Here is a 25363-nt window from a genome sequence, read left to right on the forward strand (position 1 = left end):
GTCACTGTGTCATACAGGGCCACAGATGCCAGGGTAAGAAGAAAGTCTGGTCTGTCTCCTAGTAACCTACTGATATGCAGAGTAAAGGGTAATTTAAAACTAGAATGCCTCACATAATCCAAAATTGTAAGTACAAGAGCAACTATATGAGGCAATTAATCTCACAGGTTGTAAAATGCATTATAAGAAATTACAGTCTATTAGCTCTAGAAGATAACAAAATGTGGACATGGCATTTGCAATAAAAGTATAATTCAGCTTGCATGTCAAATCCTGATCTCACTGCATGGCTTGCTCACCTTTATTCCTAGCTCCTTCGCTTCTCAGACTAGAGGATACGGGCAGGTTCAAGACTTTTGGAGGCCACACGAGAGTCACAGCTCATATGTGGGCCTACATGCAGCTTCTTGCCATTTGAAGAGAGCAGGGTTGCCAAATTTTACGAATTTAATGGAAACCAAAATTTGTTCTTGTTCTGAATCTGTAGGATTAGAACTTCCAATAAATATTTTTGCTCTATCCAGCACTACAAGTAGAAGCTGGTACAAAGACACCATCCATCTGTTAACTCTAAGATGTGTAATTCAATGAGATAGTTTTAAAAAAATTGGGTAAGCACGTATACAGACAGAATATATATTATTTTTCACTATGCATGGAACACAGCTTGTAGATGACTTTTGTCTGTAACGTACCAAATGCTTTCTCCTACTTGTTCTAAATTCAGACTTACAAATATAGACACTGATGCTGGATCCCAGGCCCACTGAAGTCAATGACAGAATTAATGCTGGTTTCAACAAGGTCAAAATTCTTCCTTTTTTAGAAAAATCAAATAAAATGAACTAAAGCAGAAGAAAGGAATGTTATAAAGAATGGCCTGTTACTGCATTTTTATGAATTTAAAAGTTTAAACAAGTTACAATCCTAATATGAATTTATTTTCTGTTACTAAAGATAACATTTTAAATAGCTGTAAAAAGCTGCCAGGCTTCCTGTTATCAATAACACAAATGAAATTCCAGCAACCTACATCAGCTGCCAATGGTGGATACACGGTTCATGAGCCCTGCTCCTTGTCTGAGCACAAGCCTTACAAATTAAAGGTCAGGAGCTTTATTGGTGTGCTGGGGAAAAAGGTGCAGGGCTGTTTAAGGCTCCCTCATTCTCTTGGGCAAGAAGAGAAGGAATATCAGATGCAGATGATTCAGTTCAGACACCGACCTCTGCAGACTCCAGTAGGATTACATGAATCATGCCTACCGAGCCTGAGCTTTCCCTTCGTGCTCAGATTACTCACACCGCCAACCCTAGGATTAGCATACAGCTAATTTCTTATGCATCAGACTTCGTGCTAATGACCTTTCTTGTAGGGAAGAAGCCTTTGCAACTTCTCAGTATCAGGCTAAGCAGCAGCACAATTTTCCCTGAAGTGCACCTCAGTAAACCAGTGACCCAGTTAGATAAATTCGGAAGTTTGTCAGGAGCAAAACGGCCAAAGCTGTTGTTTATATCATGGTAGCCATCAAATTTCTTAACAAACCAGTAATCAGAATTAATTACTGGAAAACGTGCCCTAAGAAAAATTGGAAAACATGTTTGAGATCCTGAAACTGACCACAAGGTTTCACTTGCCTTCAAAGAAAGATTGATGAAAGATTTAGTCACAGCAATCATAAAATTCCCATAGGCATCTAGAATACAAGAAGGAATAAAGATGGAACCATGATGTTCCTCGTTATACAAAGGTATTTGGCCAAGATATGCAGTAGTTCTTGGACAAAGAAAGAAGCAGTGCACATTTTTTCACACAAATAGAACCAAGTTTGTTTTTATTTTATACATCACTAACTACCGCAATAGTTAAGTCAAACTTCTAAACTATACAGACCTTTTGGCTATGGAGTTCAGCTATGCCATCTTCAGGTAGTGGGTATGAATCTGGTATCAGAGCTGGGAAGAAGGTAATGCTGGTGACATAGTAGCTCTGAGCAGGGTTTGCACAATGAAATTGCTGCACACCCTAATGCAGGATTTCTGAGCACCTTCACCTGCAGCCTTAGCTGTCTTGTTTTCCAAGGAAGTAGTAGAATTCCTCTATTATTTAGAAACACTTTGTGCTCTAGGACCACACTGTCCACACGTGTGTGGCAAACCTATTTGTACAAGCCAAATATCTTCCACACATTTTCCAGGATTTTGCAGAAGAAAGCTTAGAATCTTCTACATGTCATATAAATAAGAAAAATTAAGAGTCCCAACAATTATTTTTCTGTCTTCTTTGTATTTTAATTTTTTCATCTTCTGCTCTAATTTATTGTTCTAATGGGTGCCAAGCCAAACCAACCCCAGCGCAGATGGTCTTACGTGCTTTGACAGTGCGCTTTGCCCTCCATAAGGTGCCATCTGCCTGTTTATCTTTTGTCAGCTCAACTAATCCTGGTTCTCTGAGAGACAAAAGAGGACAACTTTGCACATCACTGATTCTGCCTCTGCCTCCAGCCTGACCAACTCATAGCTGATAGTAAGAAATCTACCATAATCCATTTATTAGTGACAAAGGAACTTCTTCAAGCTAATTACCATCTTACCTGTTATTTATAGGTAGATAAAATCTACTAGCATAGACACAAGTATGCAAGTGACTCAATAAAGCAGCTGTTTTCCCAAATGATAAAGGTAAACAAATGGTGTAATAGAACTTAGTACACCTTTTAACTGTTAAGTAACTAACAGTTTATTTAAGCAGCTTGTTTTTTGCAGGGGGCACCTACCCAAGTGGTATTTCTGCATCTCTGTGTGTGTTCATGGCTTTGTGCAAACAGTCCTTAGGGGCTTGTTTCATGTGGAGGCCATCTCCCTTACCTCTGGATTCAGCCTTCTGTCTTGAGATGGGAGCTGATTATCCTCTCCAAGTGACTTTGAGGTTGCAAATAAAAGGTTTATCAGATTAGCACTATGAGCACTGACATTGTGACTTTAAGCCATCATGACAGCAGAATCATGGAAGCTGGAATTAGCTTTTGAAGGGACAAAAGCACCAGTTCATACTGGCAATGCCATATAGCTGTGTCCAGTGGATGAAATGCTCAGAAGGAATTCTTGCTCTTTATCACCTCCTATTTCCAAAGCAAGAGCTCTTGAGCTTGCATTAATCCAGAGAGGAAGTGTGTCAAAGTGACAGCAAGGTAGAGAGTCCTGGATGTATTTTACTGCAGAACAAATAGCTCTTAACAATGTATGAACTACAAATGAAGGTAGGTCATTTTTGATGTGGATATGAAAGATATCCTAACAGCACCACTTCACATTAACACCCATCTTTCATCCCAAATCCATGTCCTAGCCAAGTCCTCAAATCTCCCAAACAGCATACACTTGCACATGCCTCCAGGCCAGGACATCCCTAGACATTTCAAGGGGTGCTGGCCCAATCTGAGTGTTTGTTGTACACACTCTGTGCTATAGGATGAAATAATACCATTCCAGCAACGGCAGAATTTGAAGATCCACAATTACTTTATTGAATAATAAAGTAATAAATAATAAATATCCTATAAATATTTGAACTAGCATTAACTCATCAGCCTGCTACCTGAAAGACCAGGCATTTTTGGGCATGCTTTAAGCTGGCATTTTTGAGTTTAGTAGCAATCTATTGTCTTTCTCTGAAAATTCAGTTATTTATGGAAAGTTTTGTTGACTTATCTTACTTAATTTAATTGTCTGTGGCAGAACCTCACCACAACTGGCAGTGTTACCTTCAGTTTTCATCCAGAAACTTGACAAATTAAAGTTCTCCATAGGGAAAGAGTTTTGAGTGGGAGGCTCAATGAGATCAGTAGTCTCCAAAGTGGAGTGTGGGAAGAAAATATTGAATACAATTTTATAAATTACAAAATAAAATAATAAATAAGCAGGGTTAAAAACAGAAATTGAAAATATTATAGTGTAATATAAAAAATATACTAGTACAGTGGAATATTGTATATAATTTATAAATTAATAAATAATGCTTAAAATATTTAAATGATGGGGTATATGACAAAAAGGGCTTGGAGACTACTGAAACAGATTGTCTGAAGGGGCTCCCCTTCCCCCCAACATTTCTGTAATACACATTGTGTTTTGGTATTAATTCTATAAACCAATGTTTTATTAGTCCCACATTAATTTCCCATAGCTGTATATAATCAACAAGAATGTGTGGTTTTTACATTCTGGTTTCTACCTCAGACAATTTTTTTACATTAATAATATCTTGCATCAATCAGAAAATCTTTCAAACTGGAGCAAATTTTCCATAATTTCTTCCTGAGAAGAACAGAACTTTATGGCAAACATGTTTGCACCCTTAGCTAAATGCTATGTTAACATAAAATACATAAAACACATCTGGGCCTTAAAAGACTTGCAAGTACATAAGATTTGCTGCTGAAATAATAGAGTTAATGGAAGCTTTTTTGTGATTACAAGTAATGTTACACACCCCTAAGACAGCATCACTTTTAGAGAGATCTTTGTCACAGCCCAGATTTTGTGCAGGTGTGTCACAGTAAAGAGATTTTTTTAATACCATATATACACAACATATGAAACTGCAATAAATGAACAACTCCATTCCACTATGTAGCTGACTAGATGACATGTTAAAAATAATCAGTAAAAAGAAATAAATCTTGTGACACTTCAGCTATTAATGAACAAGCTTTTAATACAAAGCATTTTATAGAAGACCTTTAAAGTGGTCTGAACATAAGATCCTAACTAGTACAAAACTATGCTGCTCATAGTAGTTTGAAGTTAAATTCTATGCAGACTACTGCTTTCACTCAAGATATTCTTCAAAAGATGCCATAATATCTCTCTGCAGATTCACATCAATTATCCAAGCTGTCTGCAAGAAAGCAAACAAGTGTCTTTTCAGAGCAGTCAGACATTAACAAATACTATGCAGGTCAAATACCTAATGATCTAGGAGAAAACTATAAAGCATCTTCTCAAAAAATGTATGTCTTTTCTGTTATGACAAGTTTGAGTGCACATGTTGCCTTCAGAAAAAAGCTGAAGGATGAAAGCTTCAGTTGAAGTTATCTGAATCCAGCACAGTCTCACACTGGTGCTTCCATTCCATTGTACAACACTATGAATTTTTAATTTTTTTTTAATCTAAAAAAGGTAGCAATTAAAAAGAATTAATTACTGTCACCAATAAAACCAATTAGTTTTAAAAGGCTCAGGCCTGGAATTTCATACCAGAACAGTATGACTAGCACTTTTGTTGATACGGAACACATTAAGGAGGATGGACAGCTTGCAACACTCAAGGTTTGAAATTATTTAGAGGGCAGGGGCTCCTCTTCAGAACTTTATTTTACTACACAATTATTCTAAGCTTATGGGAGTACTGGCACCAAGCAGATAGCTTTTCACATGATGTCAGTTGAAGACACACTTTGAGTTTCCTATTGCATTTTCTGGACTACCTCTTCATGTGGTATAGTTCTGTTGTTTTCAATCATTCAGATCCTTTGAAATAAGAACCTGACACAATATCTGTTTATTCTCTAGTAAAGTTGAAAAAAAAAATCACATGGCAAGAGTCAGAAACTTACTGCTTCCTTCCTCCTGCGTTCTTGTTCCATTTTTCTAGCCAAGTTACGGTCTTGGTCAAGAATATGTTGTTGAGCTTCAGGCACTTTACTCTTCTGTATTTCTTTTTCAAGGTCACAGTGTGTCTCTGCCATGGCATCCAGTCCTGTGCTTTCATGGCCCCTTTAAAGACAGGAGAAGAAATCAGTATAGGATGAAAGTTCTTTTTTTTTTTTTCATAACAACCTGATAGATTTCTGCGAATAATTTAAATCAGTGCCTAGCACTTAAAGTGTGATTCTCACTGTTTTCCTTCACAAGAGTTTTGTGTACACAACTGTTGGATTGTAGTAGGTCTATGTTTCCTGTGTCCCATTTCTAACCTGTATGCATGTGGGATTTATAGATTTGCTACACAAAATTTACATATGCTTGCTTTGAAATTATTTTATCTTACTTTCTTGGCCTGTGATGTTTTTGTTTTACCTTCTTCCTCTTCACTTAGTTTTTTGAGGTAGATTTCACTGGCTTCTGAACCAGGAGTATACTCTTAAGTCTCTTAAACGCTCTGATTATTAAAATAAAACAATCCAAACAATTGACTTATTCTAATACAACCAGCAATGGGCAAGTGCAGGAGAATTCAGGAAGCAGCTCAGTTTTATCTTTCACAGGGTAAAGCAGGCAAGGAAAAAACTGCAGACTGCTGGGAAGGGTAAAATTGCAAAAAGAGTTTCCAAAAGGTGGCAAACAAACTCCGGGATATTACTGTAATGCAGTAATTAGTAGGTAGTCACTTATCCCACTCAGTGTGACCCCATAGACCTCAGGGCACTGCCTGAGACAGGAGCTGCAAACAACTAGGGAAGAATACTACAGGAGAGGCTTATTGAAGGTGCTTTTCTACAGCAGTGCAAAGAATTCTGCTGTGTGAAGTGGTGCACACAGGAACCCCTGTATAGCTATGTTAACACTATGCTCTCAAAGACTAGACTATCCTGTATCCCCTTAGGAGAGCACTAAGATGAGGACATTCCTAACTACAGGTATAGGAAAATAAGGTGTGAACTCTGGTCATGAGTGGTCCAGGGGACCAAAACCCCTCATCTTAGTAACTAACAAAAACCAAAACTCTCCTCCATAAAAAAAAAAAAAACCAAACACCAAACCAAAAACCAACCAACCAAAAAAAAATCCAGAAGCAAACTAACAGCAACAACAAAAATAAATTTTTGAGAAGTTTCTGTGACTGCTAAAATAATACTGATTTACAGAGAAAAAGCTGCTTTGTGCATTTTGGATGTGCAGTTTAGCTTAGCGTGGTACAGCTCCCCAGTTTCACCTGACATGTGGCAATTACCTAATCCAAAACCCTTGTTCCTGAATAACTAAGCCCCCAAACACCATACAGGTAAAAGCCAGAATAACACTTACACGGAACTGGTTACAAACTTTTTGTTTTCTTGCGGAAGATTTTGCAGCTCCCTCTCAGCTTGCAGAAGAGACCTTTTTGACTCCTGCACTTGCCCACTCCTCTTTAATACTGCATCTCTGAACTGATTGAAGCTCTCTGCAGATGCTTTTATTGGAGCTGGAAGCTTCATCGTTTTACATAGGCTTACCCAGGAATCTACAGTCTTCAATTCTGTCTCCTAAAGTTATTAGAAAAAGGAAACTAGAAGAGGAAAAAATACTCTGCAACTACTTTACCTGCTTAGTTCTTAAATTAACACAGTGTTGTTTGACTGGGCCTGTTGGAAGTATCTACACCAAAATATCCTTCCTTTGGCAGAATATTAGTGCAAATACAGCACTCTGAGCAGATTTTGATGTGCTTTCTAATCAACTTTGAGAGTCTTTGGCAATATGCCAACAACTGTTAGCATTTGTAACTATTCTGACTGTTCAAGTCAACCTCTCCACTTTCTCATTTCAGAAAACATGAATTCACAAGGCTGAGTTCACACAAGGTCCATTGACAAGGTTTTAATACAGAGAACATCCATCTAATTTCTGTATGTAACCCTTACATAGCAATAGTTTTATATTAGGCTTGTGGGTTTTATTTGTTCCCCTGTGGCATTTTCTTCACAGCATAGATCAGAATAAAACCAGCATTCTTAAGAAATCCTGCTTCTAGCAGAAGCATTCGCCTATGAAGGAAATGCATATTTTTGGAATTGAATTCATCGTGCTACATAATAGCTTTCTGAAAGCTAAGTGCCTAAAGAAAAATCCTAGAAACATTTTAGTTCAGCAGATGATATAGAAAACTTTCTAAGTCCAGAGGTTGACATGATCTATTATTAGTAATTTTTATTTAATGTTTTCTATATATTAGCTGATTACAATACAATAATTTAACAGATAAGAAAATGTCTCTATCCTTCCAATTACTATAACTTACTGTATGCTAGAAGGATTTTGCTCAACTGTCATAAATACCTCTAGTCATTGAAAGTGCTTTGTTTTATTTCAGAACAGATTTTCCAATAGCACCAAGACTATATTCCACACTACTCTTGTTATTGGATCAGTAAGAGAAAACACACTAATAACTTGGAAATCAGAACTAGATCAAGGAACACTAGTTCCTTGTTTAAATATTAAAACTACATGAAACAAGCCATATTTTAATATGGCAACATGGGCATATTATATATATATGTGTTTATGTATGTGTGTGTGTGTATGTATCGTATATACTTAACCTTCTGTAATGGAGTCCATAGATTTGTATGGTTTTAGCACTAAAAATGAGATAAATCTGTGCAAATTATAACAATGACAAAGACCTATCGTACACTAAATATTCTAATCATGAAAGAACAGGTATTTAGAGAAGATCCTAAAGAAGATCCTAGGTCAGGGAGTTATCCAATCTGGTAAATAAATTCAGCCTTTTCTCAAACAGAACTTAAGCACCACTTACCTTTCTTGGAAGAAGTTCAGGTATTGGCTCTAGTATGTTTTTATCATTAGATTTATCACTGAGTGTACAATGACCTGATGGAAGAATAAAAAAGCCTTTTCAATCGTGTTGGTTTTGTAGACTATTATTTCTCAAATTTAAATGATAAAACTTTAGTCATTCAAGGAATTGACTTAAAAGCTTAGGTTACAGTTTATTATTTGGTTCAGAATCACAGAAATTCTCCCAAATATTTCCTAAGCTTAAGTTGAACAGGACCACTTTTGGGAAGGAAAAAGTATAGTTAGCTCAACTATAGATGAGAAATTAACTCCAGGTTAGTTCTAGGAGCAGTCACAGCAGAATGCTCAAAAGGTTTGGTCAGGAAGCTTCAACACAGCACTCTGGCACTTACTCACTTTCTCCCCTTCCCATCCAGCCCTCTTTCCTTTTGATTCCAAAATTCTGAGTTCCTGATTGATCATGCAAACTCATTTCACCTAAAGCTCTCATCCCTATTTACTTTTTTTAAAAGCAGATAGGTCTGCCATCAAGGGCATCGCATTTCCAGTAGCCTAAAGACACACAAATACTCCATGCTGTTACTTATTATTTTAGGGGAAAAAATAAACCCAAACTGTATTTTCAAACCAGAGATAAACAACACATTTTCTCTCATTCAGCAACAATCCTGTACTGTAGTTTGAGATATTTCAGTATTTAAGTAATGCTTAATAAAAATTTCAGGTAAAATGTCAGCTTTTTTTTTATGCAAAGGATAAGTTTTTGAATGCTTGAATCCAGAATTCTGGCTTCAAAGTATCAGACCCTCAGACATTAAACCTCAGTCATTAAAGGGGTTTTCAGAGAGAACTCACAGTCCCAAAACTTCATAAGTGAAAATCCCTAGCTGAGGCCATATACCAGTTCCAGCTGCTGCAAGTCTAAGCAAAAGTGGGGAGTAGATGCATGGCTTGGTGTGATAAGACCCAAAAATTATTAGAAATTCATGGAGAATTAAATCTCCATGTTCAGAATTGCTTTGATACACTGCAACTACTTAGCATGATTCCTTGCCAAAAATAAGAGTTCATCAGTGAACAAGCTCTGCCTTCTAATTTCCTCAAGTTTTCAGAAGCTTCTTCCCTCCCTGCAGAGGTGTTCTAGAGGGCCAAGAGTAAAGGAGAAACCAAAACAATCATGTCAGGTAATACTGTACACACAGAGCATGGATGTTCAGCCCTTCAGTTTAGTCATAGAAATATGTATGATGTATAGAATGCAGCTTTCAGAGAGACAGTTTCTTGTAATAATTGCAAGTTTATTCCATAGTGAAAGTCTCTTTGACATTGATTTGCTGTCAGATCCTTGTCACCAAAAGCCAAAGATAACCCAAAATACATATGAAGTGCCCTGGGAAAAGAACTCCATGAAGTTTCAGCAGAAGACATTTCAAAGGCCAGTGAAGTTCAACAGATTGAAGCATCAGTTCTCAGACTTCATGAAGACTGATTTACATATCCCTAGTAGTGCATTCAAAACCCTAAGTATTAAATCAAAAACTAATTTCCTTTATATATATCTTTATATATTTTAACACAAAACAAGAACCAAACATCCGTTTAATTTTACTTTTGTTTTGTTTGTGGGTTGTTTTTTTGGGTTTTTTTAAGTAGTAAATAAAAAAGAAAGAGTAAGGGAAAACTTCATACCCACCATTATCCTGCAAACTGATTGATATACAAGTGTTCAGCATGATATTTCTTTAAACCAGATTCATATGCAGTTTCATATGCATTTTTAACTTTGCACCCCTGATAATAGTTACAGTTTTTATTATGACATTACATACTTTGTTCTTGATTTATGGAAATTAAATCAGCAGTTCTCAGGTTGGTCTTGTTTTGAAGTTTATTTGATTTGTCTAGATGCCTTGTTTGCTCAGCTTGTTTAGTCCAGTCCACACCATCAACTTGGAAAATGGTGTTGGACACCTAGAAGAGAAGCTAGACTTCAAAATATATTCTTCATATTACTTGTGTTAAGCATATGAGGATTCTTATTATACAACATCAGGATTAAAGGTTTAGAAGCTTAGAGCAGCAAATTCATACAGCTCTAGCTCCTGTAAACACCAGGGAAGAAATAGATTTCATTCATATTATGGTAAGCAAAGCAAGTTCATACATCAAGACTTCAGATTTAGAATATGCATGGCCCAGCAATCCCAAGTGATTGAGTGGGTAGAGCATAAGAAACTGATACAAGATCTTTAACCCTTAGCATTGTACAGCAGAATGAAGTTGTCAAAGGCAGTTGCTGCATCTAGCTTTTGGATCAGGGCAAAGGGTAACTGATCTTCAGTGCAGTGGTATTTTTCTCTCTGTGCAAGATTAGTCTGTGTAGTAAACCCTTGAACTAAGGACAGTACTGCACAAACTTGAGTCATAATTTGCATTACCTGCTACCTTGGACAGTGGACACCAATAGGAAAGGGTAAGCTGCTTTTCATCCTTACTTGCAGGACAAATTGTTGTGCTCACAGATTCAAGAGGCAATTTCTATCCATTGCCAAAAGGCCTGATTAAAGCAACTAAATTTTCAACCACATTCAGAAAGATTATTAATCATCATAGGGTGGAAATGCTCATGCTGTAGTAACATCCATAACTTCCTTTGGTCCACACAGGCCCTTCTAACCAGGATACTCTCCCAAGAGCATATTAGGACAGAACTCAACAGTGATTAAATATTTTACAATCTCATCTAGACCCTGAAAGCCTCAGTTTCCATAGCTTTAGGAAAACAGGAAAAGCAACACACTTTCCCATTATAGCCTCTACATCCTCAGTATTGCTGTGTTTGTGAAATTGATATTTCTACAAAACCAAAACACCAATTATAATCTGCCTCTTTTGTAAAGCTGTTGGTTCACAGGATGGACTTTTAACCAAGTGTACAAGGGTTACTTAAATTCAAGTTATAGTCCTGAAAAGAAATAAACTTTATAGTACACTATAAATGTGATCAGCCAAACTTTCTTTTTGTATTGCAGCCAATAGTCAATGAAGCAATACCCTAGTAAAGGATAAGAATCACTTCATTATTGGGGTTTTAGAAAACTTTTGTTGTAAACCTTAAATGGCTTTCCATCATCACATCAAATTCAAGCCTGAAGTATTATATTACATCTTATTTGAAGGGTAAGAACATGCTTTATAGATGCTGTTTGAAATTAATTCACTGGGGAGAAGCATGTATTCACCTCTGGAAGAACACTTCTGGAGTGGGTGACAGAAGACTGATTTGTCTTTGGAGTGCTCTGAGGAGTTTGCTGGTCTGGAGCATCATGCAGAACAGGTACAGCTGAGATTTTATCTAAGAAAGAAGTAGGGTATGATTTTTCCTCTACCATGCAAAATGCAGTCCTACATCTCAAAATTAGGTCACTGTTTAGATCTGTGGAGTAACTCAGTATAGAGATACATATTCTAGCCACATGATTTCAGAGTTATTTTTAATTAGTTTTTAATTGACTTCTCAGTTAATCAGCTACCAGTTCATGCTGTCTTCTACCAAAATCTCAGAAGTGTCTGATGTTAATAGGCTTTTTGAAGTGAGGGAGGGAAAGTAGCTGCTTGGATCAAGTCCCTAAGCAGCTTCATGTATCTGATGTGTCTAAACAGCACCAGTCAGTTCAGAGGACCTGTGGCACCAAGCCTTACATTCAGCTAATAGGCATTTCAGACATGAGCTTGGGTAGTGGGCATGGGTTTAAGCCTAATCTTGCCTTAAGGTGTCCAACACTTCCTGTAATTCCAAGTTCACTACAGCATCTTTTTCCATCTCATTGGAAGGACACATGAACACCTGTCTTTAATACTATGCCCCACCACAAGTGTCCCACTAATCTGAAACCCCTAGCCAATCCTCAGTGCTGTCATGCTTTAATTTACACTATGCTCTTTGGTAATCCATACCCTGCAAGAATTTTTCAGTTATCCACTTGTTAACCTCCAAAATGCCAAGGTAAGCTTTGGTGGGCAATACAAGCATCCAGATAACCCTTCTTTCCTCAGCAGTTGAATGTAGCCATAAAGGTATTACCTGAGAGAGTCTGAGCATTTTGTTCTGATGGATTAAGGCACTGAAGCCTTTGCACTACATTGGGAGGTTGCTGCTGCAGTTCAGATGATCCATGATTTTGCAGGCTGCTAGTAGGAGAGGAGGGCTGTGCTTGTAGAACAGCATTGCAGGATGTCTTCTGCAAACAAAGTGGTATTCTCTATAAAGAGACTGCAATAGTTAATACAGCCAATTTTCTTTAATAGCTATTTGATCCTCTTTTTCCACCACTACCTATTATTTCCACTGTTTATTGGATTCAGTACCCCTTGTATTGTGATAATGATCCATCATTTCCTAAGGGTTTTGATGACAAAAAGCCATGAGGTAAAGTGCACTCACTGCCTCGGTCTGACAGGTACAGAAAACCCCTGAGAACAAAACGTAATGTGAAGTGTGATGTTTCCTGCTACTCAGAAGGTCAGTAAGGGGCTGTTACAACTGACCAAGATGAAGCTCATTTCCTGGATCCTGTTTTCTCAAGTTTATTGCTGTCATTCTGTCACTGCAGAGGCTGCAGAGCTGTTAAGCAAAAAGGTGTTGCATAATTCCTTCCCTGAATCTTTGCTTATGAAGATGCAGAAGGAGCAGCTGAATAATAAATTTGCGGCCTAGTTTCCTGTACTTTAAGGGAAAGTCAGTCTATTACAAGAAGAATGAAGGTTTGGCTGTGATTTTGCTTTGAAATTCAAGGTCTCTGTCTCTGGTAGCTTCAAGGGAAATTGTTAAAGGCAGCTAACCTTGACAAGAAATAACACCCACTGTATAATACAGGAATAGAGCAATTCCATGTAAGAGGCGTTAAGAAATATTTCTAGATAAAACTGCTCTTGGTTCTAATAATATCATAACAATAAGCAACATTAAAGTATCCTGAAAATAAGTGGTATATTGTACAATTTATTTATTTTCAGGTGTAGAACTGAGGTTACTAATAGATGAAAAAACATTTAAGTGGGGCTTGCACTGTTTATCAGGTTCTATACTCAGATCGATTTGGAGAGTATTTCCCTTTTTTGGGGGTGGGTGGGGCATATTGGGGTGGGTCAGAACATTCTGACCTTCTTCATCAAACACAATCACCACAATGATTATAAAAGGTGAAAGTCTCAGAAGATCTCCCAGTATATCTGTTCCTATACAGATGCATAAAGTACTTTTAACAAACAGTTCATGGGTCATCTTCATAGCAATCAGTCCTACAGAACAAATAGCATTCAAGTTATATTCATTATTTTCTGATAAAGTTGCATAATTTCTATTACCATTGTATGTTAAAAATAATTTTGTTAAAGTTATTTGTGTAATAACTTTGTTATTTGTTTAGGGTAAAATTTTTATATCCATTCCAGCCAGGTTTACCTTAGACTTTTCCATAGAAGCTGGACAGTTCTGCCTGGCTCCAGTCTGTTTTGAACAGGTTTCTGTAACTGTAAATACAGTGAGGTGAGCAGAAAAAGGGGGATGGAAAAAAAACCCAAATCAGTCACTTATGTATATTTCATTATTCACACATAAGGTGTGAGTTGCAGTTGTACCTTGAATCAAACCTCACAATGAAAGGAGCATTCTTATCTTGCATACTTTGACTTGAGCTAGATGTGTTTAGAGAACTTCTCCCAGATATAAAAAGAGACCATAAAGATTTCTGCAGGACCAAGGTCTTCATTGCCATTGATACACTGTGTTTGCTCCCCTCACACTGCTGGGGGCTGAGCATTCATCTCACCTTGTACCTCATCATACGGAGATCTGCACTGTAGACCTCCAGCTTGGCAGATCTATTCTGTCCTAGAAAACTAAAGTTCTGTGTACAGAGAAACATCATTCAGTGTTCTGATGCTGTAATAACTTTCAAACAAGCTTGAAATAGTTTAAGCACCAGGGCTGATTTTGGCTCTACAGGTTAATGCTGTAGGCACTTTTGTTCTCAGGTCACCCTTCATGCTGCAGACCAGAAGATGAAAGCAAAGTGAATCACACTTTCAAAAAGGGATCAAAGCTACAAGATTAAACTACAGCCCAATAGCCAAGTGTCCAGGTTAGATACAAAGACCTTTTGCTATCTTATTTTGGTGCCTAAAGATTTTCACTGGTAAGTTGAAGTGATGTGGTGGTGTTTGGTTACCTGTAGTGGTTTTGTGTTACCTGGAATCTCAGTATTAAGGCATTCATTTCATTGCATAGCATTAGAATTGAGCCTTCAAAGTGGAGCAAACCAAAGATAACTGTAATTCTTAGTAAGCATGTGGAAGATTAGATGCTAAGAGAGAAGATATTTTGCCCACACAAACACAAAAATAAGCTTTCAAACCTGATTCAGAGTCACTGCTGTCTGAGGAGCTAGAATCACTGCTGGTGCTGCTGCTGGAATCTGAAGAGCTGCTGCTGCTGTCACTCAGTCTGCTTGGCCCAGTACTTGACTCAGCATTGTTTTCAACTGCAGGAGAAAAAGAATTCATAACAACCTGCAGTGGAGCATTCTTTGTATACAAGAATATAAGCAGCCTTGTTAGGTCTACTCTCCCATGCAAGAGTTCATTCTATTTCACTTCCTTGCCTACTGTCCGTTTTGCAGTTGACTTGAAAACAAAGGCCACCCTAGAGAGAAGTGGGATTTACCAGCAGCAAGCTAGTTGAAGGAATGAAATATACAAGGAGAAGCAATAATCATACGATTTACAACTCTGAATTAGATGCAAACTGTACAGACTTAAGACACAATTCAAGGAATTTTCCCCATAAGCTTTCCTGCAGTTAAGAGCCTGTTTCTGTGCATGTTGCTGCTGCCAGACTTGCCTGCAGAGTTTTTATCTACAGCCAGCTTTTCTTTCCTTAGCCATGTGCACTCCCAAACTACCATTTTTTGCCACCTCCCCACCATCTGACTATTTTGTATCTGCAGGGTTGATTTAGCTAAGCTCATAATGATTTTGCAGTCAAACCTTTTTCAAAGTTTTTGCTCTGTGGAAGCTTCGAAAATGAGAAGTTACACATACCTGTTTCCCTGGACACAAGTCCAAATTTAGCTCTTATAAACAAGCCAGATACCAGATGTAAAGATTCCTAAGCCAGCTTCTTCCCTCTCCTCACAACATATAGTTCATAATTGATTTCAGCAGCTTCTCTAAGCTCTTCTTTGTAGAATATTTTCAAGCCATTATGTAAACCAGACACAGGAAGACTTGACTGAGCTAATGCTGGATACAACTGTCCCTGTGTCTTCCAGGGCTGCTTCCCTCATTTTAGCTGATTTTACATAGGAGCTAAATAGATATCCAGTGGAGGGCAATAATAGCACTCACAATTTTAATGAGGAACAGCTTGACTTATAATAGCAGCATCAGCTGCATTGATCCATTTTCATCCCCATATGAGAACCATCAGTGAGTGTACAGCTCAAGTATGCACTGAATTTCTGGCTTTGAGCTTGAAATGAATTATTGCCTGAAAAACTGAATTCTTCTCCTAGGACACTTCCTTAAGTCTAAGATAACACAGCACACCTGTCACCGACACACAAGTTTCGTTAGCATGACAGCATTAGTGTCGCTGCCACATAACAAGTATTATTAGAATTGGTTATTCTTGAGTTCCTTAACCACAGAAAATTAATTTCAAACTGTGTGACCCTCTACGCTCCCCACCAAGTTTTCATATGTTAGCATGTGTCCCTTAATTTCTGAAACTGTTACCATCTTTACCTGTAATAAAGTATTAGGTGCACGAATAAAGAAGCTGTTTTAGAGAAGAGAAGTAAATGACCAAATTTTCTGCTGTAACTCCAGTTCATTCAGCATAGAAAGAATCTTGAAACTAGCAGTGGGAAGCTTAAGACCCCAACTGTTCTGAGGAGAAAGCCTCCAGATATGTAACAGGACTGAAGCCCAAGGGAAGAATTCCGCTTTAACCTATTTCCATTGCAAATGAGTAAAAGTAAGAGCCACATTACTCTTGAAGCTCTCCTTCTTTGGGTTTAGTTGACCATTGACATCCAGTAGTCTCTTCTCTAGCTCTTGTTTCCTCTCAAAATTAAATTCTTCTTTTGACTTTGTTGTTTTTTTAGCTGCATGTGAAACAGAAGTTAACATAAAAGCAAACCAGAAAGCAAATCTAATGGGCTTTTAAAAACATCACTTCATGCTACATACCCTGCTTCCTTTGTTTCTTCCTCAAACAGGTTGCTACATATTTCTCTAGTTCTCTGAGCGTTGAAGCATTTAAGGTTTCAAAATCTATTTCTATCTCATCAGGGTTAGAGTTCCTCAGTGCAGGTTCTCTTGACTGTATTATATCAACTACTTTCCCAAGCTTATCTCCAGGGAGTTTATTTATGTCCAAACTCAACTGTCGTTTTTCATCATAATTCATAGGTTTGGCACCATCTTCATCTTCTGACTTATGTGCCAACAAGACCTGCTGCATGGTTTTCTTTGATTGACTGCAGGAAAAAAGTACACTGCAGTAACAGCAGTTTAAAATAATTTGACACCCACACAAGTTCCCCACACTTACATGTTTAAAGACAGATTTTTCTTAGATTTCTTTATGTATTTCAGATTTTTCTTCTTTTGAATCAAGCTTTTTATTTCTGCTTTTTCCTTATTCTTTCTTTTCTCACTTTTAGCCTTCCCTTTTTTCTTTTCTGGTCTAGATAAGCATGCTTTGGTCAAAAGCCACAACTGCTGGTGAAGAGCTTTAAGCTATCAAAAAACCAAAAAAATCAAAATGCTGATTATCTTGGGCAATGTAGGAAAAACAATAAACTGGTCCTAAATATCACAGGAAATTTGGGGGAGCTTAGTGGATATTAATAGGATGTCTGCTTTCCAAACATTTTACTATATTGTATCTTAGTCACAGATTATGCACCTAGAAGATGTAGGACTGTTTATTTTATGCAGACATTTCTAAGAGCATGTACCTTTTAGCATTCTGTCAAGAATACATAAACACCCACCCCCCACCCCAAAAAAAAGAATCATCACTAGGGCTTTCCAGTGGCCTCTCTAATTTCAGGAATTTGGAATGCACATGAATGCCTTATTAGGTTATATTTCTACAGCATTGCTGAATTAGGCAAGAGGGACCGGGCTCATGCATCTTATTTTGCAATATAAAGTGGCTAGTTGGGACATACTAAGAATATCAGAGAAGAGATTAACAAAACTTTGTTTAAACTTCAGGAATTGGAAGATGGTCAGATGATGAGATTAGAAATCAAACATACTGAAATACTTCACTACTGTAAAGGTTGGCTTGTACACTTACATTTGTCCTTCTCCCTACATTCATAAATTGATGATGCTAATCTGACAAGGACCAAAAACTGTCCCTTCATTTGACTAACAGCAAATGCTAATTTCCCCCAAAGTTTATAGATACAGTGGCAAAAAGTTAAAAATTTATGTTCAAGCAGAAGCAACACCCATCCCACTCCTAATATGAAGCATAGTTTTGCTTCACTGGTTAGTATGAGATACCTTTTCTCTCTCATACTGAGCTTGCTGAAGAATAAATTAATCACTTGCTTTTGTGTGGCTCAAAAGAGTCTGAGGGTAAGAACAATGTTTTTTGAGCATGTGAAAAAAATGTAGAAACAACATGCCAGTGAGCTACACGTGGAGTACCTGGAGGCTCTCATTCCACAGGAACACAGTATTATTTTCTACCAAGTTTGAGAGTCCTCTGAAAACGTGGTAGGCAAGAGTAGTAGAACAACTGCTCACTGTATTTTTTGAGGCACTACTTGTTTAACATTGGGCAGTGCTTCCAGAAGGGAATAAAATTCTGTATTAAAAATACAAGTTACTAGAATCTTTTAAAAACTGATTTTTGTTGCTAAGCCTTGGAATAGACCACTGAAAGTGGCATCACCAGAGATATCTTAAGTCACACACATTAAGTACTAATTCTTACTTGCTCCTGAAGCTTTTTGAGGTGCACTTCTCTTTCCTCTTCAGAGTCTTCAGATGATTTTTCTTCTGAGGAGTTATCATTACTACTTTCACTGGAATAAGCTTCTTTCATTTCACTCACAGGATGTGGCAGATGATCACTTGCAACAGGTTCATCAGGAATTTTAGCAAAGTGCATTTCAAAAACATCCTGAAGAGTTAGGTTTGGAAACAGCATATTTTTCAGATTTCTTAAAGTGTTATGCAGCTACTACTTGTAGAACTGCACAGCAACACAGTTCAGTAACATTAGCAGATTCTACATCAGAGCATGAGATGAACTATTCTTTTTCAATTCTGACTTAAAAGATAACTCACCTGAAGTTTTCTTGCCATAGCAACTATTTCATGGTCTGAAGAATTACGTTTATAGCAGCTCATGAACATTAATCTAACATCTGTAGCAAATTCTTGTATATCATTATATTCGAAGTTATCCATTTTCTTCTAGAGGAAAAGAAAATTAAGGCACACTTAGTAGACAGCATCACCATGAACTGGCAGAAAGCAGGGAGGAACAAGAATTTTAACATGCACATTCAGGTTCAGCTGTATCAAGACAAATATTATAAAAAACATGATGGAAATACCTGCATCTCATTTCAACACTGTCTCTTTAACAAAATAAGAGGCCCCCCCCCCCCGCCTTTTAAACAGATTTTATTCTAACTGCTGAAAGGACTTTGTAGTACTAGTTACAGCACTTGGTCAAGACAACAATGTTTGGGTGGTTTTATTTGGTTCTGAGCTCAGCATCTGTTTTTGATTCCATGCATGCTATTTACACAAAGCTTATTCCATAATAGCTGGAATCAAACTAATGGACTAGAAATTGGGAAATAAACCTTTGTATTGTACAACTCAGCTTTCAAGATAATTCAGTAAGCTATTAAAATTGAACATTCTCCCAAAAAGTGGAGCTTAACTGGGATAAATACTTTACCCCATACAAATTCACTGTTCACAGGGTGTTGTCCACATATCTTCATCTAGAATGGTTGCTTTCCACTAAAAAGGTGAAATGTGTCATGTAAACACCCAGTGTTCTATGGCACTTGACCAAGAATATTGAGATTGAGGGAAAAGAAGTTGACAGAATTGCATTTTCTTTTGTAGGGCATATTTATTATCTGGCATGATTGGAAAGGCTTCATGGAGATCATAATCCTCTCACTACTTATATTAGTTTTTTCAGCAGTTAGGTAGACTAGCCACTATGTGTCACAACAAGACTCAAGACTTTCTTTCAGTGACTTCTGTAAGTTTGAGAAACAGAAATGTATCTCTTAGGCCCATTATGTCTTTCATAGGAGAAGCAGCTTTCATGACACCTTTTTAGCTAATACATTTAAAGCCTTGTAACTACACAAATAGTCTAATTTCCCCAGAAACATACTTACTTTAATGGTTCCTAGGTCTGTAGGACATTTGGAATTGGCTTGGTTCACACTAGTGGAAAATGATGCCACATCTACAGGTTTTATGAAAGGCCATGCATATGCTGCATGTTTCTTTGAAAACATTTCTTTAAGTATTGCATTACAATGTTTTAGTTGTTCTGACAACTGAATCTTTTTAGTAATTCCAGGTGGCTGTTCAGAATCTGAAAAGGGTTTCTTCAGAAGCTTATTTGATACCATACATTCATTTTCACTTCTACATATTTTAACAGCTTTTCTTTCATTAAACATTGCAGAAGATTCTCCATTTGCTGCAACTATTGAAGTAGTAGGAGTTGTAGTGTCAGCCTTCCTTTTTACACCTTTTTTTGCCTAAGAAAAGAAAAAATGTACATGTGTCCAGAACAGTAAGAAAATGGTCAGTTTTAGATTATCCTTTTGTGTGTGTGTATAATCCAAAAAAAATGTCAGAACTTTTATAGCTATTGAAGTCAGCACAGAATGCAGAAATTTCACAAGCTTAGACTAAAAACCTACAATGTATTACAAGACCAGCACACCAAGCTTCATCTTAGATGTAATGGAAAGAAGTAGATTTTCTGCAGGTCAGGCTGTGGTCAGATATTAGCCACTTGTGAAGATTGCAGGAAGTTGGCAGGTTATGAAATTACCTGCAAGTTGACAGCCACAGGAACAGGGAAAACTGCTGCAATTCATTTTAGGCCTGGTTCAGGGCTTTATGTACAGGGTTTATCTTTGTTTTTCATTAACTTGGGTAGTATTTGCTTTGGAAGCCATATAACGAGTGCTTTGTCATCAGTGTTCAGACTCTACATGAGTGAAACGTAAATATACACAATAGAATAGCCTGGCAAAAGTCCCTATTCCTCATTGGAAGAGAAAAAACAAACTAAGTCAATACAGGAGTATTTTTCAGATGTTCACATACAACTCAGATGGAAGAAACAAGAATTTGCTTTTGTGAGCTACAAACACCTTCCAAGCTAGCTACACAGTGTTTAAGCAAACATGTTAATTTTTGAAGAATCAAGCATTTGATTTACATAAAAAACATGAGAAATTATTAAATATAACTTAGAGCTTTATTTTAGTACTAAAACCATTATCCTCAAGGTGAAGCCTGCAGAAGTGTATATAGTAATACACCTCAAGAATGACTGTCTTAATTTTGTTTCTTTGAGAACAAGAACAATATTTTAAAACCACATTTATAAGAAAATATGTGCCAAGTAATCATCCCAAGAATTAGTATCACCCAGTTATTTAGTAGAGACATAGAAGACTTAATAGAGATCTCTTACTAGTTTCCATTGTAACAAAAGTTTCAAAAACATACAGGTTTTGCCATCAGTGCTGAAGGAGCAATTTCAGTATCTTTCTTTCTCAAAGTCATTTGAGGAAACTTACTTTTGTTACAGAGGCTGCAGCTGGCATTAAAGCAGTCAGCTGAGCTGCAGACAAAGGAGCCAGTGTCACCTGCTGTTGCTCTTGAGTCATCACTAGAGGCTGGTCACTGCTTTCAGCTTGTTGGTGCTCATTTGTGCTTTGTTCATTTGAAGTCCCAGGGTTGGGCTGCCATGTTTCTGGTTATTTTAACACAGGACAATTTAGAAGTTAAGTCTTAAATGTTGCAGTTAATTTATTTCACAGTCAAATTGACCAGTTGTCAACATAACCACTCTTCCATATAGGAATGCCATAAATAAATGCAAACTAGAGGGTTTATTACTTACAGCAACATTGGTATCCTCCTCTACTCACACCATTAGTGCTTCAGTTAGCATATCGTGCCAAGTTACATTATTAGGCTTCAAGAAAGTGTGGATTAACTTCAGACCAAAGATTAAAGAGGCATCATACTACACTCAGTATATTGTAAAAATGTTTTTGCCAACAAAAGTGTTTTCTACAAACACAAAGACCAAGCAGCAAAGAGTACAGACTACATCATGTAGGTTCATGTTTCATAAGCATAGTTAATACCTGCATATACTGCTTAGCAATATTACAGATCTTCACTACTGAGATCTGAGAACAGTTTAGACCAATGTTTTCCTGTGTTTGGTTAGGCTGATTAGATTATTCATGTCTTTTTTAGCTGTTACTCTGTTTAATTCCCACAGATGTTCACACCTATTAGTTTACATAACACAATGCTGAGCAGCATGACAGTCTCTGAATTGGAAGGCACTTTCTAAAAAGAAAACCACCCAAACCTTTAAATTAAAAAAAACAAAACAACAAACCACCTTCTAAAGCCTTTTAGCAGTATTGTTGTCTGATTGTTCTGGAAAGAGTGGAGAATGCCCAAACTGTTCCAGGGTTGAGTTGTGACAAAGAGGATTTCCTGTTTTCAGTTTTGCTTACTTAATATTTTACGAATTCAGCAGATAATACAGGTCTTACCTTCTGTCTTCTTTCCTTTTCTCTTTCCTTTATTGGAACTCAGTAGTTTTTCTTCTGGTGGCATTTGGGCTATTTTCTGCATAAACACTTTTTCTAGCTCTTTGGCCATAAACACAATGTCATCACCTGGCTGAAAAATATGGTCAGTACCATTCAGTAAAGGAGAGGCTGCAGTAATGGGAGTGATTTCATAAAACAACCAGGCTAGAGAGTCCTGCCATAACAGATTGAAAAAAACCACCAGTACCAGAGAGGTCTAGAAATCATTGCCATCCCTGCTCCTGCAACTCACTTTAAAGCAAATTACTTCACCATTTAAATACTCTGACTGTGCTATTGAACAATCCTCCTTTACTTGTGCATACTCCTACAGCAACAGCCAAAGGTGCAAATCTGCAACTCTCTCATTTGCCTCTGTGTTCTGAAGAAGCTGTTGAAGCTCAAAGATACTAAGATATAGCCAATACACATCCAAGCACAGGGAGATACTCACACTTCATTAGATTGAAGTGGTTGAAGGAACAGAGCGTGGCTCAGGGTTGCTAGCCTTGGACTTGTACAGCAGTGACATAGGACTTGCTGTTCATGAGCTCTGCAGCAAAACCTCAGAGATTTTGGATATGAAGTCCTTGTGCCGAAAAAACCATGCACTCAGTTGTTGGAACAGCAAGCAAGACTTCACTTATGTGTCCTCAGTCAACCCTAGCAAAAGATCCTCCCCAACATTTCAGAGAAAATACTTTCAAAAAAAATAATGAAGAAGTTAACTAACTTAATGCGTGTCCTAATAACCACGTGCTTGTTTTAGACTTGTTTGCACCATTCAGTAAAACCAGTTACTGTAAGAGTTGTTGTTTTACATACCTTGTTGTACATGTAGCAGTTCCAGAACATAGTTTTAAAGTCTTCAATACATTCTGCAGCTCTTGTGTAGTAATTGTGTTCCAGACGTTTTTTGATGGTGCCTAAATCCATAGGGTTTTTTATGATAGTGTAATAATCCTGTGGTATTGAAAGAATAAGTCACCAAACATACCATAATATTAGGACATGAAGATTTTTACACATTTAGTTATGAAAGCTAAATTGCAAGAGAGAACTGCATTCTATTAGGAGCAGTATTTTATTTGAACGAAAACCTTCCTCTATAGTCATAAGGGAAGTCACACCAAAAATGTAGGTGTTCAGGAAATTTTCACCTTCTATTTTGTCCTGTTCTTCCATGTAACATATCATTCAAAGTCCCAAAGAATATTCATTTCAATAGGCTCCAGAGCTCTACTGGTAGTAGTACTTTTTATCAGTATATGCACTTCTCATTTTTTATCTCAAAGATATTTACACAAAGCAGCACTCCAGTTTACAGAACAGAGGAAAAAGAAGCCAAAATTCAACAAAGTCTCCGTCACTAACAAAAAGAAGCTGCCAAGTTTTTATAATTGCCGTCCAAATACTTTATCCCTGGCTATATTGGCTCTCCTCTTAGGGCTGGCCTAGTGAAGAAGTGGCAATATGACTGAAAGGCAGCTGGAATGGGAACTGTCATGATTATTTTAGCAGCATAGCTAAAACTTCGTGAGTGAGAGACCATGAGACCGATGGTGCATTTAAGAAGCTGGAATGGAAATATCCCTACAAAGTTCACATATATATTGTAACATACACATGGTAATTGTACAAACTACTACCTCTAGAGCATTCTAAAGCTATGCTAATAATCTGTTTTGGTGAAATAGAAAAGCTAATTACATCAGAGTGCAGGCTATTTACCACAACAAAAATGCAATTAATAATCAAAACTCAAAATAAAAAGTTTATAATAATAATTAAAAATTCAGTTTATAATCAAGTATTGCCCATTCTGCACCTTCTAAAATTTGAAAGAGAAATGCAAAGGGGGAGAATACTCTTACTGTCCTTGCCATAGAGCCAGATCATTGCTTGTTACTGTGCAATGGCTGAACTAATACATACTTGAGAAGTCAAGAGGCTGCCTTAGAAATCCAGAGAGGCAGAACTGGCCTGAAGCCAACTGCAAATATTGCCACAACTCTGATGGAATGCCCCTTAATATTAACCTTAACTGACAGCTACTTCCAAGAAGGAGAAAGGGTAAGAAAAGACACAGAGAGCTAGTCACTTGGACTGTACTTTTGTACAAACTGGCCAAATGAGTTTATCACAACAAACAGCCACAGATAAAGGTTTTTGTCTGCTCTAAACAGAACCAGGGAGTTAGTAGAATTTGTCTTGAAGATTTGTGAGAAATAAATATCAATGCTTAAGCTGTTGGAGGGGGAAAAAAAATAAATCCAAGGGAACATATATTGGTTTTATTTAAAACCTTTCTACTTATCTACCAAGAGAAATATCTTCCAGGTATTCTGAAATGCCATTCAATCACCTATGTTTTCATGTGACTGAAAACATCCAAAATTTGGGTTTAAAAATACCTGGAAGAAAACTATGTGTCACAAGACATCATAGTACTGTACTTTGTTATAATTAAGTTGTAGCATAAACAGCATGCACACAGCAGAACAGAAAAATTTAAGCATCATATTTTCTATTTCATGGAAGGATGTTCTTCCACTATGGTATGATGAGAACCATAGCTTTTTTATTTCCCTATTTTTGCAGGGACATTTATTTCCTCTAGAAACTTCAGAGCAAAATGATTTGAAATTGACAAATACTATAGGTGTAATGACTTCTCTGCAACAAAATGGTTCCAGATTTGTCTGATTACTTCAGGGTCAATCAGATCTGATTTTCCATCAAAGTATTTGGCATTAAGGCAGCCGAATATTAAAAAAAAATACTCAAAGGCAAAAGAAAATAATCATCATATGCAGTATTAATAAGTATGTCTAAACCAGAAGACAAATCTGAACACCAATATACAGAGGCTCTAGCAGGCCTGTTTAAGCATTATTATTATCCCTTAGAAA

General features: G+C 37.1%; 1 protein-coding gene across 26 annotated transcripts in view; it reads right to left on the reverse strand.

Moving 5' to 3' along the window:
* Positions 1-4694: 4694 nt before the first annotated feature.
* Positions 4695-25363, reverse strand: part of BRDT (bromodomain testis associated) — a 48365-nt gene continuing 27696 nt past the window's right edge. For 9 of the 26 annotated variants that reach the window (XM_023932082.2, XM_023932081.2, XM_023932083.2 and 6 more), the window contains 18 exons: positions 23277-23414; positions 22413-22542; positions 21414-21589; positions 19986-20357; positions 18904-19032; positions 18548-18736; positions 17144-17331; positions 16780-17069; positions 16581-16694; positions 14943-15068; positions 13991-14058; positions 12611-12788; positions 11769-11881; positions 10356-10497; positions 8525-8598; positions 7027-7244; positions 5616-5775; positions 4695-4897 (listed from right to left, as the gene is read on the reverse strand). In XM_023932082.2, coding sequence (XP_023787850.2) covers positions 4829-4897; positions 5616-5775; positions 7027-7244; positions 8525-8598; positions 10356-10497; positions 11769-11881; positions 12611-12788; positions 13991-14058; positions 14943-15068; positions 16581-16694; positions 16780-17069; positions 17144-17331; positions 18548-18736; positions 18904-19032; positions 19986-20357; positions 21414-21589; positions 22413-22542; positions 23277-23414 — 2874 coding nt within the window. In that variant the 3' untranslated portion in view covers positions 4695-4828. The remainder of the gene's footprint in view (positions 4898-5615; positions 5776-7026; positions 7245-8524; positions 8599-10355; positions 10498-11768; positions 11882-12610; positions 12789-13990; positions 14059-14942; positions 15069-16580; positions 16695-16779; positions 17070-17143; positions 17332-18547; positions 18737-18903; positions 19033-19985; positions 20358-21413; positions 21590-22412; positions 22543-23276; positions 23415-25363) is intronic. The other 17 variants (XM_086901959.1, XM_086901960.1, XM_086901963.1 and 14 more) reach the window with 3 other exon arrangements.

Source organism: Cyanistes caeruleus, chromosome 9 (assembly GCF_971803275.1).
Source record: "Cyanistes caeruleus chromosome 9, bCyaCae1.hap1.1, whole genome shotgun sequence".
Lineage (NCBI taxonomy): Eukaryota > Metazoa > Chordata > Aves > Passeriformes > Paridae > Cyanistes > Cyanistes caeruleus.